Consider the following 16,675-nt stretch of genomic DNA (forward strand, 5'->3'; position numbering starts at 1 on the left):
CTCATCCTGTTTCCTGATATTTTTGTGTTCTCTCCCGTTTTCATTCAGCTCTTTATGGCCTACTGAACATGGCCTTGGACATTTAGTCAGATTTCATTATAAAATATTACAATTTGACTTCTGGTGACTGTTCACTTAAATTGAAAGTATTTGGCTATATCCGTTTGGCTGTATTTGGGCAGGAATTTCCCAGGATGGAGTGGAACACTGGTCTTACACCCCACCCAATATTGACATCAAAGAGAGGAAAATCAGGCAGCTATCCACTGAATGCACTCTATTCAGCTTGACAGTCAAGGGAAATTAAAGATCACAAAACAAAGATGAACCAACCATGATCCAACTGAATGACAGGACAAGTCTAAGGGCCTGAATGGCCTTCTTGGTTCTAATCAGAATATGACAAAGGAACAATAGATTGGGAAGTGGCTTCAGATTACTGGAGGTCAATTGTGTTTTAGATTAGATTACTTACAATATGGAAACAGGCCCTTCGGGCCAACAAGTCCACACCGACCCACCACCCACCCATACCCCTTACCTAATACAACGGGCAGTTTAGCATGGCCAATTCACCTGACCCTCACATCTTTGGACTGTGGGAGGAAACCGGAGCACCTGGAGGAAACCCACGCAGACACGGGGAGAACGTGCAAACTCCACACAGTCAGTCACCTGAGGCGGGAATTGAACCCGGGCCTCTGGCACTGTGAGGCAGCAGTGCTAACCACTGTGCCACCGTGCCGCCCACCGTGTTATCTGATGATGCCTCTGGAAATTATCTTGCAGATGTTTTCTCTTTGGTAAAGATGTTGTGTTGATGGAATTTGTGGTTGTTGTGTCCCAGCACTGAATGTATCAAGTTCCCCTCATTGTTTGAAGATCTTTTTTCTGGTACTAATGCTCTATTATATTACTTTTGCAAGCTTACATGGATAGCCTTGAAGGTAATGCAATCAATGTAGATGGAATTTTGAATTCATTCACTGCCAAGATATTCTGTTATTAGTTTGTAGATCACAAAGCGACCAAGCATTATAAAATGGTATTTGGGCACAAGCGTATGTCGCTATTTTCTAATTAAGCTTTTGCGTGTTGAGCACTGTATTGAGATCGCTGAAGGCCATGGAGTTTGGGTTGCTACGTGCTGACTCCATATGCCAAGCAGAATCTTTCCAATTAAATCAAAATGTTCAGTTTCAGTTATAATTAAAATCAAATTAAGCGATTTTTTTTGTGAGCCCCTTCTGCTTTTCTTTTTGGTAATACGGAGAGATTGGTTAAAAGGTAATTGGGAATGTTGGACTTCAATTCAGACAACTACAGAAGATGAATTTGTTCTGTTTAAAGCCAACAAAGCTTATTCGAAATTTAAAGAAAGCATTCAAAAATATGGAATTACATTCATAGAATTACAGAGAATTAACAGGACAGAAACAATTATTTCATGCTGATGTTGATGCTCCAATGGGACTTTCTCCCAGCCTATTTCATTTCACACAATGGGTGTAATAGTTACAAACATAGTGGAGATAACAGGACTGTTTGCTTGCGTGGGACGGTTTGAGATGAGATGTCACCTGATGAAATTCCCAAACAGAGCTGGTGACCCTAATATAGACTGCAGTTTGAGTTGGAATTTTCACATATTTGTGTTTTGTGGTGGGTTGTTGTGGGAGAAAGGTTTAACCTACATGTATTGGATAGAATAATAGACACGAAAAATGATAAATGGGGTATTATAGAAGATTGTCAATGACTGCTGGTTCAAAGTTAGACCCTGTTTAATTTGTCATTAGATTGTCTTTGACTTTGTCTTTGTTTTCTCCTTCATTATTTTTATAGATGACTCAGGGATTTGAGGAATATGAGGATAGGCTGGGAAAGTGAAGTTGTGGTAAAAGATCAGCCATGATCTTGCTGACTGGCAGGTCAGGCTCAGTAGGTGGAGGGTGCTGTATGACTCCTGCTCCTATTTCTTATATTTTTTTTTTATTGTCACTGTCTTGGCCTGGCCTTGTTGTGACCAGTTCCTGATTTGAGGTAAGTGACCTGGAAAATTGAGATTACAGCAACTGGGGTTTGGTTGAGATGAGATTTACCGTTTTAATGGGGAATGTTTCACCACCTCTACACCCTATTAACCTTTCTGTCCATCCTCTACATCTGTTTCTGACCACTGTCTCTTCTGTGCCTCTTCCAGTATGCACTTTACAAAAAGATGACGCTGGCCGCCATCCTGATTCAGAGCAAATTCCGCAGTTATTATGAGCAGAAGAAGTTTCAGCAGAGTCGGCGGGCAGCTGTCCTCATCCAGCAGTATTATCGCAGCTACAAGGAGTACGGAAAAATGAGGCAAAAGCGAAGGACAACTGCTATGGTCCAACAGAAAATTAGGTGAGATGTCGTGTGTGTACAGAATTCTTTGGGCTGGGGCACTGAAGCCTCAGCTTTTCACCGAGGATCTGTTATGAGGCTGCAGCTTGCAAGGTTTATAACTCCTCACCAGAATTTACCACAGTTGTAGGATGTATTTCTCCCAGATGAAGATGCGTTAAATCTCAGTTGGAGAGTGTTTGCTACCGCAATGCAAGATAGATGAAATTGCCTATTGTTTGTGTTTTGGTAATAATATTGATAAAAGCATTGTTCTCTGATAACAAGCTCCTGGAATAGGGCAAACTCTGATCACGGTGCTGCTGGGAGCTGAAAGACTTTACCTAGTGCAGTTGGTGCCAAGTGAACCCCTATATTTGTGGGTAGCATGATGGCACAGTACCAGAGACCCGGGTTCAATTCGCGCCTCAGGCGACTGACTGTGTGAAGTTTGCACGTTCTCCCTGTGTCTGTGTGGGTTTCCTCCGGCTGCTCCAGTTTCCTCCCACGGTCCAAAGATGTGCGGGTCAGGTGAATTGGCCATGCTAAATTGCCCGTTGTGTTAGGTAAGGGGTAAATATAGGGGTATGGGTGGGTTGCGCTTCGGCGGATCGGTGTGGACTTGTTGGGCCGAAGGGCCTGTTTCCACACGGTAAGTAATCTAATCTAATCTAATCTAATATTTGCCAGCATTATATTTACTAGTCAGCAGGTGAACCCACAACTATCATTGGCTCCTCTTCAATGTAAAATCACCTCAACACAAATACTTCATTGCCTGAAAAACTGCTGCACTTTCAGAACTAAAGAAACCTGTCTGATGTCCCCTTTGGTTTGTTACAGGAGCAGTCTGCTGACTAAGAAACAGGATCAAGCGGCACGGAAGATTATGAGATTTTTGCGCCGTTGTCGCCACAGGTGAGATGTCAAAGTTTGCCAATTTTTCTGAAAAGATATTTTCCAGTTCAATTTATTTTGCATCTTTTTTTACTCCACCCAGAATAATGTAAGTATAATTTTAAGATTAGCCCATTGACATTAGAGAATAAAAAAATGAAAAGCTGGAACCTTATTAAAAAAAAACTCATTGTGAGGTTAGTTTCTAAACCTCTCACATCAATCTCTCAAATAAGTCTCTGCTATGAAATTACTTGCCACAGCACACCAGCTTTATTTTTTGCCTAAGAGAGTAGCTTCATCGTCTTGTTGTAAGAGAAATTTCATTACACTGGACTTTGTGTGCCTTGGTTAGGAAATAGTTGGCTAGGGTTCCTATTCGTTGTTATAATCTAGAGACCCTGCAGGGAGGTGTGTACATTGGATGGCCAGATGAGAATAAGATTGGGCCAGGGTTTGATGCTCACCCCAGTCAATAAGCTTTGTGAACACCTATTGTCTCGGCTGCCATATAAAAAGTGGCCATTTGGCGAACGTACTATATGAAAATACACTTCATGTGAATCATTGCCATTAGGTGGCAGGTTAGAGCAAAGAGATCCATTTGAAAATGTGATTTTCTTTGTCGTAGTTGCAGGTCTTTGTAGTGAAATGGCTTTTGTTTCATTGAGTTCCTGATCTCAGTGTGCCCTGTTTAGTGTACTAACTACAGAAGGAGTTAAATCCTTCAAGTATTATTAGGCTGCCCACTCCAGTCCAACACCGGCATCTCCAAATCAGGCAGACAAATACTGAGGATTTCTTCCTTCACAAAACAGAATATTCTCACTGGATTGGACACTGTGTAAAACTATCAGATTGGACGTACACGCACGAATTTGTACAGGCCAAACACTCCCACAGTTTTTCATTTATGCTGCTCAAACTTTGTGACTAAACCAAGGCTCTTCCATAACCAATTGGTCTGTACAAACCTTTAAAGATCGGCTACTCGGATGCTTTTGATGTGGAGCCATTCCCATACACAATGGCTTCAGATACGAACCCTGGAATTGAGCTGTATATTTGGATTAACCTCTTAGTTTAACAAAGCCATTCATTTGAATAAATGACGCTCTCCTAAAAGCATTGGATAAGGAAACTTTAAACCCATCCAGGTACCATCAGTTAGAATGTGTGATTTCCAGGGCAAGATTTAATGAGGAACAAATTGCTAGTAGACAAAATGTTAAGCTGATACCTTCTTAGTGAGGTAAAATATCTCAAACCACTCTTTAAAGAACAGCAAGGAATTCTCCCTGTTGTCATGGCTCATAGCTGTTTGTACGATTATTGGTGTGCATGAGCTGACTGCCATATTTCCTGTAATGCACCCATCGAGTCATAAAGATAAAGATCACGGAAACAGACCCTTCAGTCCAACTCATCCATGCCAACCAAATATTCTAAATAAATCTAGTCCATTTGGCCCATATCCCTCTAAACCTATTCCTATTCATACCCATCCAGATGCCTTTTAAATGTTGTTATTGTACCAGCCTCCACCACTTCCTCTGGCAGTTCATTCCATGCACGCACTGTGTGGAAAAGTTATCACTTAGGTCACTTTTAAATCTTTCACTCTCACCTTAAACCTATGCCCTCTAGTTCTGGACTCCCCCAACCCAGGGAAAAGACATGTTGATTCATCATATCCATGCCCTTCATGATTTTATAAACCTCTGTAAGGTCTGCCCTCAGCCTCCAATGCTCCAGGGAAAGTAGCCCTAGTCTATTTAGCATCTCCCTATAGCTCAAACCCTTCAACACTGCAACATTCTTGTAAGTCTTTTGTGAACCCTTTCGAGTTTCACAACATCCTTCCTATAACAGGAGACCAGAATTACACACAACATTCCAACAGTAGCTTAACCAATGTCCTGTGCAGTGCAACATGACCTCCCAACTCCTATACTCAATACACTGATCATTAAAGCTGCAAATGTGTTGCTGGTCAAAGCACAGCAGGCCAGGCAGCATCTCAGGAATAGAGAATTCGACGTTTCGAGCATAAGCCCTTCATCAGGAATAAGCCTGAAGCTTATGCTCAAAACGTCGAATTCTCTATTCCTGAGATGCTGCCTGGCCTGCTGTGCTTTGACCAGCAACACATTTGCAGCTGTGATCTCCAGCATCTGCAGACCTCATTTTTTACACTGATCATTAAAGGTAAGCTTACCAAATGCTGCCTTCACTGTCTTATCTACGTGTAACTCCACTTTCAAGGAACTATGAACCTGCACTCCAAAGTCTCTTTATTCAACAACACTCCCCAGGACCTTATCATTAAATGTATGAGTCCAGCCCTGATATGCCTTTCCAAATGCAGCACCTCACATTTCTCTGAATTAAACTCCATTTGCCACTCTTTGGCCCATTGGCCCATCTAATCAAGATCCCGTTGTACTCTGAGGTAACCTTCTTCGCTGTCTGCTACACTTCCAATTTTGGTGAGATCTGCAAACTTGCTAACCATAGTTCCTGCGGTCACATCCAAATTGTTTATATAAATATGAAAAGCAGTGGACCCCCAGCACCGATCCTTGTGGCACTCCACTGGTCACAGGCCTCCAGTTTGAAAAACAACTCTCCACCACCACCCACTGCCTTCTACCTTCTCACCAGTTCTATATCCAAATGGCTAGTTCTCCCTCTATTCCATGTGATCTAACCTTGCTAACCAGTCTACCATGAGGAACCTTGTTGAACACCTTACTGAAATACATATAGATCACACTCACCTCTGTCTTCAACAATCATAGAGTCATAGAGATGTACAGCATGGAAACAGACCCTTCTGTCCAACCCGTCCATGCTGACCAGATATCTCAACCCAATCTAGTCCCACCTGTCAGCACCCGCCCATATCCCTCCAAATCTTCCTATTCATATACCCATCCAAATGCCTTTTAAATGTTGCAATTGTATCAGCTTTCACCACTTCCTCTGGCAGCTCATTCCATACATATACCACCTTCTTTGTGAAAAAGTTGCCCCCTAGGTCTCTTTTTATATCTTTCCCCTCTCACCCTAAACCTGTGCCCTCTAGTTATGGACTCCCCGACCCCAGGGAAAAGACTTTGTCTATTTATCGTATCCATGCCCCTCATGATTTTGTAAACCTCTGTAAGGTCACCCCTCAACCACCGACCCTCCAGGGAAAACAGCCCCAGTCTGTTCAGCCTCTACCAAAAGCTCAAATCCTCTAACCCTGGCAACATCCTTGTAAATCTTTCCTGAATACTTTCAAGTTTCATAACATCTTTCCGATAGGAAGGAGATCAGAATTGCACACAATATTCCGACAGTGGCCTAACCAATGTCCTGTAGAGCTGCAACATGACCTCCCAATTCCTGTACTCAATGCTCTGACCAATAAAAGAATGCATACCAAATGCCTCCTTCACTATCCTATCTACCTGCGACTCCACTTTCAAAGAGTTATGAACCTGCACTCCAAGATCTCTTTGTTCAGCAACAATCCCTAGGACCTTACGATTGAGTGTATAAGTCCTGCTAAGATTTGCTTTCCCAAAATGCAGCACCTCACATTTATCTGAATTAAACTCCATCTACCACTTCTCAGTCCATTGGCCCATCTGGTCAAGATCCTGTTGTAATCTGAGGTAACCTTCTTCGTTGTCCACTACACCTCCAATTTTGGTGTCATCTGCAAACTTACTAACTGTACCTCTTTGTCCTCTTCATTAGTTCTTCAAAAAACTCAACAAAGATCATGAGACACGATTTCCCATGCACAAAGCCATGTTGACTATTTCTAATCAGTCCTTACCTTTCCATATACATGTAAATCCTCTCCCTCAGGATTCTCTGCAACAACGTCCCCACTATCAAAGTCAGGCTCAGCAGTCTATGGTTCTGTGGCTTTTCCTTACCACCTTTCCTAAGTAGTGGCACCACGTTAGCCAACCTCCAGTGTTCCAACACCTCACCTGTGGCTATTGATAATCCAAGTATCTCAGCAAGGAGCCCAGCAATCACTTACCTAGCTTCACACAGAGTTCTAGGGTACACTGATCAGGTCCTGGGGATTTATCCAACTTTATGCATTTTAAGACATCCAGCAACACCTCTGTAATATGGATATGTTTCAAGATGTAGCTATTTATTTTCCCCATGTGCTCCATCTTCCATATCCTCCTACAGAGTAAACTGATGCAAAATACTCGTTTATTATCTCACCCATCTCTTGTGGTTCCACACATAGGTGGCCTTGCTGATCTTTAAGGGGCCCTATTCTCTCCCTCATCACCCGTTTGTTCATAATGAATTATAGAATCCCTTTGGATTCTCCTTAACCCTATTTGCCAAAGCTATATCATGTCCCCTTTTTGCAAATCCTCACTTTTTCTAGTCATCCAGCCTTCCCAACACCTACCAACCTTGCCCTTCCCCCTAACAGGAACATACTGTCTCTGGAATTCTATTATCTCATTTTTTGAAGGCTTCCCTTTTCCAGCCATCTCTTTACCCATGAACATCAACTTTTGAAAGTTCTTTCTCTAATACCGTCAATTGGCCTTCCTCCAATTTAGAACTTTAACTTTTAGATCCAGACTATGCTTTTCCATCACAATTTTAAAACTAACAGAATTATGGTAACTGGTCTCAAAGTATTCCCCCACTGACACCTCAGTCACCTGCCCTATTTTATTTCCCAAGAGTAGGTCAAGTTTTGCACCTTCTCTAGTAGGTACATCCACGTACTGAATCAGAAAACTTTCCTTGTACACACTTACATTCCTGTCCATCCAAGAGCTTAAAACAATAGTAATCCCAGTCTATGTTTGGAAAATTAAAATCCTGTATCATAACCACACTACTTTTCTTACAGATAACTGAGATCTCCTTGCAAATTTGTTTCTCAATTTCCTGCTATCGGGATATCTATAATACAATCCCAGTAAGGTGATTGTCCCTTTCTTATTTCTCAATTCCACCCAATTAACTTTCCTAGACATATTCCCAGGAATACCCTCCTTGGAATGGAATGGTGGCTCAGTGGTTAGTATTGCTGCCTCACAGCGCCAGGGACCTGGGTTTGATTCCCACCTCAGGCGACTGCCTGTGTTGAGTTTGCACATTCTCCCCATGTCTGCGTGGGTTTCCTCCAGATGGTCCGGCTTCCTCCCACAATCCAAAGATGTGCTGGTCAGGTGGATTGGCCATGCTAAATTGCCCATTTGTTAGGCGCATTAGTCAGGAGTAAATATAGGGTAGGGGAATGGGTCTGGGTGGTTTACTCTTCAGAGGGTTGGTGTGGACTTGTTGGGCCAAAGGGCCTGTTTCCACATCATAGGGGATCCAATCTAATCTTAAATACAGCTGTAATGTTATCCCTGATCACAAGCGCCACTCCCTGTCCTCTCTTGCTCCTCTTTGATTCTTCCTATAGCTTTTGTACCCTGGAACATTAAGCTGCCAGTCCTATCCATCCCTGAGCCACATCTTTGTAATTACTATGATATCCCAGTCCCATGTTCCTAACCATGCCCTGAGTTCAGATGCCTTACCTGTTTGGCCTCTTGCATTGAAATAAATCCAGTTTAATTTATCCGTTCTACTTTGTTCTCTGCTTTGTTCCTACCTGCCATGTCTATTTGACTTACTCTTTTTCCCATCTATACTAGTCTCTTTCTAATCACTTTCCTCACTGTCTCCCTAGATCCCCTTCTAGTTTAAATGCTCCCGAGCAGCACTAGCAAATCTCCCCACCAGTATATTAGTCCCCTTCCAATTCAAGTGCAAACCATCCTTCTTATACAGGTTACGTCTACCCCAGAAGACATTCAAATAATCCAGAAATGTGAATCCTGTTCCCCTGCACCAGCTCCTCAGTCACGCATTTAATTGACTGAAAAGTATTTTGGGACATCCTGCGTTTGTGAAAGCCCGGTATCAATGTTCCTTCCTCTTCACATTTGAAGTGCAGAAAACTGACACAGGAATTTACAGTGAGACTTCAATGAGCTGTATATACAGCACAGCTTAATTCCATATCTCCATGTATTTTTCCACAACCATGTCCCACTGACCTTTACATTTGAGCAATGAAGAATATTGGGGAATTCTGTGGATTGGAAGAAAGCAATAAGAGTTAGTGGAATCAATAGAATTCCCAGATAGTAGGAAAGCCTTCACCACTCAGAAGAAAGACAAACCCCATAAGCGTAATCTTCTGAATTCTGAACACCGAATATGAAGGAAGATGTTGTGCTGATAAACATGCAGTTTAAACAATTTTGCATCTTGCTCACTAATAAAAGCCCCTCCAATGTTTTAGTAAGGTGTGGGCACTGGGATTCTCAGGTGGTAATTTTCTTTTCAACCTTTTTTCTTAAACAAGTAACACCAGAAATTGGCAGACGTTAAGATTACTTAACTTGGAGAATTCAAGATGGTAAACAACATTTCAACATAGAATGCAATTCCTCTGCCAAGAAGTGTTTCCGTATTCATTTTACAGGAGTTTTGTTTTGTTTTGTGTTGAATTTGATCACATTAGTGTAAAATGTTTTCATTGTAATCTTAATTTATTTGTGGGTTTTGGAATTATAGCAACTGCTCTGCCTAAAAATGAAGATCCCACTCCAGGTGTTATGAATTTTGACAACATTAGGTAACTATCAGCTGACAAATGGCAGATTCTGATTTAGTTTGAGGTGATGCTTGTTTGGTCTTGGGCTGAAAGAATGTTTGGGGCCTGTAACTAGTATATGTTTCCCAAGACCTCATTAATGCTGCATTGCCTTCTCAAGCTCTTCCTTTCCCATTAGGGTTTCCGATTCTGGTTCAGTGTATTCCTAGAGATTGAATTACATAATCTCCTAGTGCTCCACTTCTCCGTCCCCTGCCCGCACAATGCTCTAGCCGTTGGTCACCAAATGTATCCTTTATGGTCAATCAAAAAGCAAACAGACTGTCCATGATTCAAGTGGATGAATGTCAAACAGCCTTTTCTTCCCCAACTCCTGTTCAACTAATAAAAGTCTTCAGTGTTTAAAAAAAAACACTCATTGTTTTAATACCCACACCAATTTCTCACCAGATTTGCTCACAGTAGTTTCCTTGAGAACTGTCTTCGATTTCTGGAGTCACCAGAACAATCCTAGCATGGGGACAACCTCATAGTGCCTGATCAACTAGGCTAATAGTGTTAGTTTTCCTTTGTGAGCCTATTTGGATTGTTCTCAAGAGCCCAGGACCTTCAAAACAACTGAATACCAATTGGTTAGTGCTGTTTCTCAACACAAGGTTGTGCCCCATTCACATATCATGGCATCAGGATCTGTAAGAAGGGTTTAGTTTAAATTCAGTAAAAGGTAACGTGAGTTAGCCAGGAAATAAAAGTCCCATAGAACAAAGAGAAATGAGAAAGACTGAAACGACAAAATAAAAATTAGGATAAGAATAGATATAAGATAATAGGCAAACAAAAGGCAAGGGATTAATTTTTTTTAATGTACTGAGTTGTCATAATCTAGAATGCACAGAATTAGGGGGTAGTGGAAGCAGATTCAATAATAACCTCCAGAGGGAAGTGAAAAAACAAAAAAATTGTCAGGCTATGGGGAAGAGCAGGACAATGGGTCAAATAGCTATGCTAGTTGATTCTTATAAGGACAGCGAATGATTGCTGAGCAATATTAGGGGGATACACTCCACGGGATAGAAATTGGTCTCAGGGAGAACCTCATTGTTTACTTTGAATCTTCCATTGAAGAGAATTGTTGAGCAAAAAAGTTTTCTTTTGTTAAAAGAAGAGAAAACATAAATGGTCAAGATATAAAAAAAGAAAATATTTCTTGTAATGCACAGCATTGAGGCAGTAAACTCCTAAGAGAGAAAAATGGGTTAATATTTTAACAGAACTCTTAAAGAAGCAAAAGAACTTTGATTACTTCAGTCATTCAATGTTACAATGCAATGGCTGAATCCATCTGATGCACCACAACCATTGAAGATGACACTATGTCGAGAACAAAATGTGACATGTGCACACACACATGTTAAATCTGGGCAACTTGCTGTTCATGAAAATCATAAAATGACACAGCACCAAAGGAGACCATTTGGCCCATTACACCTATGCAAAATAACTGGGTCTACCATTGTTTGGGTTCCAAGGGCAGACAAGGCATGTCAAGGTCAGGGGTTTGGTGAGATTATCACTGTTCCTCAGAAATGATGTTGGTCATTTTAATACTTTAATTGCTGCACTGCTTCTTTTTCTGTGTCAATACTGTGTCATTATAGGAGCATCTAAACTCTAATAGTCAACTGTTTTATATTACTCACTCCTCTCTGCTTAATTCTTCTGGTTTTTACTGCTCTGATCACAACACTCTGTTTGTATACTGTCAGCCACTTGGGCTGCCTTTCATATAGTGCAGCCTTCAGCACCAAAGAGCATGAGAGGTAATCAAAAACATTTTTGGTCCAATTATTGACCTTATTTGTCTTTCTGTTTTTTAAGTTGAGATTTGTGAGATGGAGGACAGACTGTTCCTTTGAGTTCAAATAGGTGTGTGTGATCGAATCACTGCTAATTCGGTTGCCAGTCAGATAGTTGACTTTGAAACCTTTATGATAGGATGATGATTCATCCACCCTATCAAGAATGTTCATTGTAACCCAGTGGCAAGTGTATGAGAAGCATCATTGGCCCTGGTCACCAGGCCTGGAGATGGGAAGGAAGCATGTCTCTTGACTTTTAGACACGCATCTTCTGTCAAACCCATCCACAAAACAGAACTTTGGTGATGATAGCCAATGAAGGATCCTTGTCCCTTAACTCACTCCCACACTCCTAATAAGCGGAGGTGAAGAGGTTTTGAAGGAAAATGTCAAAAAGGGAAGTGGGAGGGAGGGAGAAATGGCATCAAGTTGCATCAAAATGTGAAGTGTTGAAACCTGCCTTTGGACTGATAATTGATGGTACGTTTGGTTTGCTAATAGCTGTTTGGTATTGTTTTGCTGTCTAAAGCCCCCTGGTGGACCGTAGACTGTACAAAAGGGTGAGTGTAGCCTTCTGCTGGCCAGCTTCTCTCTATCTCTGCTTGGTGCCTGCTTGCATGAGGCTGCAGCCTAACTTGCCAATTCTCACATTTGTTGCCTATGATGAAACTAACACTCCACACAATACTAACAATTTGCTTCTTAAAGATACATTTTTGACTATATATATATTAAATATATATATGAAGAATGATTTCACCAGATGTTTTGTGCATGATCCAGAATGACACTTGTGATGAATTGTGGAATACTGGATGGTACAAGGAGTTCACCAATAAACATGTTTAACCCATTTGGCTCATGGGATTTAACACCAAGATTTCTAGAAATTGAAAAGTCAAGCAAAGCCAAACCATGCTAGTATTAGACCAGAATTCTGCTCTTCCTGTCTCAAATGCTAACACTGCTGACACTCCTGGCATTTTCACACAAGGTTGGGTAGACCTTGGGCTGGACAATAATGGACTTTAATGCAGTGTTGGAGAACTATATTGAATATTAAAACAAATTTCCATTACACACAAGGGATCTTTTGACCATTAGGTTTTGAAGTTAAATACATAAGGGCTACTGTTGATCCAAAATTTGGAGTTTACAAAATCAAGACATTTGGGAACACCATGCAGGATTTTGACCTTGAACCATCTGAGGTCTGAAGCCAAGATGTGGCTATGACCCTTACGACATTACATAATGTTTCTGGTTTAGTTCAGAATACTGTTTCATCCCTTCCCACTTTGGTTATCAAGCCAATGGTGAGACCAGTGTTGATGCATGTTGCCAAAGGCGATGATGTCAATTTGATGCATTACCATTTCAGTGAAGGTCATTCTAGAAAAGGGGTGGACAGGACTGCATTTCCTCTGAATTGAATAGTTGCAGCTGATCCGTCTTTTTATTTCACATGGAGATTATGCAGATGTCTGTCACAGTCACACTAAATATAGCTTACATTGTCTGTACCTTCATCATATTCTAATCCATTTCTTTTGTCATAAGAGCAAGCTAGAATACATGGAAATCCTATTTTATGGGATGTGTCTTGAGGAATAGAACCTTTTACTATTTCAGGAACCATAAAGTCATAGAGACTTACAGCATGGAATCAGATCCTTCAGTCCAACTCGTCCATTCTGACCAGATATCCTAATTAATCTAGTCCCAATTTACTAGCATTTGGCCCATATCCCTCTAAACTCTTCCTATTCATGTACCCATTCAGTTGTCTCTTATTTGTGCCTGCTTCCACTATCTCCTCGGGCAGCTTATTTCATACATGCACCAATCTGTGTGAAAAAGTTGCCCTTTAGGTACCTTTTAAATCTTTCCTCCCTCACCTTAAACAACTGCCCACTTGTTTTGGATTCTCCTATCCTGGACTATTCACCCTATCCAGGCCCCTCATGATTTATAAGCATTTATAGGGTTACCATTCGGCCTCTGACACTCCAGGAAAAGCAGCCCCAGTCTAATCAGCCTCTCCCTGTAACTCAAACTCTCCAACCCTGGCAAGTCCTTGTTAATCTTTTCTGAATCCTTTCAAATTTCACAACATCCTTCCTATAGCAGGGAGACAGAACTGAATGCAGTATTCCAATAGTGGCCTAACCAATGTTCTACACAGCCGGAACGTGACTTTTTAACTCCTATACTCAATACACTGACCAACAAAGGCACACAGACCAAAAGCCTTCTTCATTACCCTATCCACCTATGACTCCACTTTCAAGGAACTACGAACATGCACCCGAAGTTCTCTTTGTTCCGCAACATTCCCCAGGATCTTACCATTAAATGTATAAGTCCTGCCCTGATTTGCCCTATCAAAATGCAGCACCTCACATTTATCTCCATTCAACTCCATCTGCCACACCTCAGCTGTTTGCCCATCTGATCAAGATCCTGAGGTAACCTTCTTTACTGTGTACTACAGCACCAATTTTGGTGCCATTTGCAAAAGTACTAATCATTCTTCCTATATTCATATCCAAATCATTTATGTAAATAACAATAAACAGTGGATCCAGCACTGATCTTTGTGGCAAACTGCTGGTCACAGGCCTCCAGTGAAAAAAAGCAACTCTCCACCACCACCACCTGTTTCTTACCTTCAAGCTAATTTTGTATCCAGGTGGTAAGCTCTCCCTGGATTCTATGTGATCTAATCTTGCTAACCAGTGTGCCATGCTTGTCAAACGCCTTGCTTAAGTCCATTTAGACAATGTCCACGCTCTGCCCTGTCAAATGCAACCCATCCAGGTCAGGTACATGATGTGGGCCAAATATAAAGCAAGGTTCCCACTGCTCTGTCCTAACCTTAGTGTGTCCCCCTATTACACTAGCACAAAATTATTCAGTTTCACACACCAACTGTCTTGTGGCCTCAGAGTTTGCCAAAATTCAGCTCTGGGTATTAGGAAGTAGATTGAAACTGTCACAGCTTATTTTTGAAGCATCTGACAGAGGAGAACTTCAGACTTAGCATCTGACCTAGTTCTCGGGCTAAAAGAATAAGCATCACCCATTGACTTCCACATCTCTCTCATTATCACCACAACCCTCCACCCCAGCCAAGCCATGTTTCATTGAGCATTGGAAATGTTTTCATTCCAGTAACTGTTACTGTTTTAATGAGGTCCAGATGCACTCCCCCACCCTGTTCCTTAACAGCCATATGTATCAGCAAGTTATTTGACAATGGTGACATCATGACCCTCATAATCGTCTTTAGATGTTGAATCTATCCATATCATGTGGGATAGAGAAGTATTTCATGTGAATTTTTTTATTGTTTTTGCCATTAATTACTGGGAAATAGATAAAATGAAACAACTTTTTCCTTTCTTCCCAGTTCATTGGAGATCCAGGCTACAAGAAATAAAATATTTTTGAAATTGATTATTCCTCTGCCAATTCATTCCTTTAAAAAATAAAAGATAAACTTAATTTCTAAATCCAGAAACACCCCTCCAAAATGTTTGGCTGTTGACAATTTCTGATTTGACTACAGAATATTTCAATACTCAGTGGTGATGTGGGAGAGCTGGCAGTCTGACCAAGACTCCAACTTCAGCAAAGGAATAAGAATCACACTTTATTCATAGTTTAGGCTGATTATACTTTCTGACCAAAGCTGGCCCTGTCAGTCAGCAAAAGCTCATGCTGGAGAAATAATGGGTTAATGTGTACAATGTGTTTTCATGGTGGTGGCTTGCAATATCCAAAATTTCCAAGAGTTTGTGTTGTATCCCATGAGCCATCCTGCAGCAGCACCCCTGCCAGCACACACAGCTCCCCATGAGGTTTAACAGCTTTAGCGGATCAGTAACTATGGATTACCCAGTTTGGAATGACTGCATGCATGCACATGGCTGATGTCACAAGCTAAAATCAATATCATTGATTGTATTTAAAGCTGCAGTATATTACAGAAAAGTACAGATTCTCCTCAACCTCCACTTCTGCTTTTTATTGATTTCAGATACTCACTATTGTTGGGGTATATTTCCCCAATACCTCAAACTTAGAGCAACAGTTATAGAGATAGATCTTCCCTTGAGTCTAAGTCAGCTCTTTAACTGTAGAGGACATCAACATTGAGCTAGTGTACTACCTACACCCAAATTTCACTCTTGTGCATTTTCCAAGAGAAGTCACAATTAGTGATCAGGTGCAGTAACTCCGGCTGATGCTTTCAACCCTCCTCAGTCTCTGGTGTTACATTCTCTCAGGGTGAAAGGACAACATTCACAGTCACAAATTTCATTTTAACAAAGCTTAAATGGAATCATCTTCTTACCGCTGCTATATGTGCTCTCTGACCTTGTACCCTGTGTTTGTAGTACTGAATATTCTTTTCAGTTTCTCATTGAAGTACCAGATAAAGTTACTACTCACACAACACCAGGTTATAGTCCAACAGGGCGGTCTATAACCTGATGTTGTGTGATTTTTAACTTTGTCCAGCCCAGTGCAACACCGGCACCTCCAAGTCAGAAGTACCAGATAGTATGTGTTACTCAACCCTGCACACTCGACGATTAATTATGATGACATCTGGCCTAGAATAGAAATGGCACCAATGTACCCTCTACTTATCAGGCTATGCAGACAGTTTAGATGTGCAACTCTTTAATATATTGTACACTGTGACTTATGGGAGCCAATGTGTGTGTGGCCTGCATAGGGATTTTCATGTTGCCATGTTAGATAGAACCTGAGACCTCAATCTGTCAGGTCGTTCCTACACGGAGTATTGTCTGTACCCACTAATGAGACTGTTGTAGATTTTAGTGTAATAAAGTACTGTATCACCTGTTATAAC

At 41.3% G+C, this 16,675-nt stretch overlaps 1 protein-coding gene across 3 annotated transcripts in view; it reads left to right on the forward strand.

Annotated features, from left to right (window-relative positions):
* The window catches only part of camta1a (calmodulin binding transcription activator 1a), a 1,231,004-nt gene that overhangs the window by 1,190,825 nt on the left and 23,504 nt on the right, over positions 1–16,675 (forward strand). For 2 of the 3 annotated variants that reach the window (XM_060851988.1, XM_060851987.1), the window contains 3 exons: positions 2,204–2,397; positions 3,220–3,294; positions 12,320–12,350. In XM_060851988.1, the coding sequence (XP_060707971.1) occupies positions 2,204–2,397; positions 3,220–3,294; positions 12,320–12,350 (300 nt within the window). Of the gene's footprint in view, positions 1–926; positions 948–2,203; positions 2,398–3,219; positions 3,295–12,319; positions 12,351–16,675 lie in introns of all 3 variants that reach the window. The other variant, XM_060851985.1, reaches the window with a different exon arrangement.

This window comes from Hemiscyllium ocellatum, chromosome 37, assembly GCF_020745735.1.
Source record: "Hemiscyllium ocellatum isolate sHemOce1 chromosome 37, sHemOce1.pat.X.cur, whole genome shotgun sequence".
Taxonomy (NCBI): Eukaryota; Metazoa; Chordata; class Chondrichthyes; order Orectolobiformes; family Hemiscylliidae; genus Hemiscyllium; species Hemiscyllium ocellatum.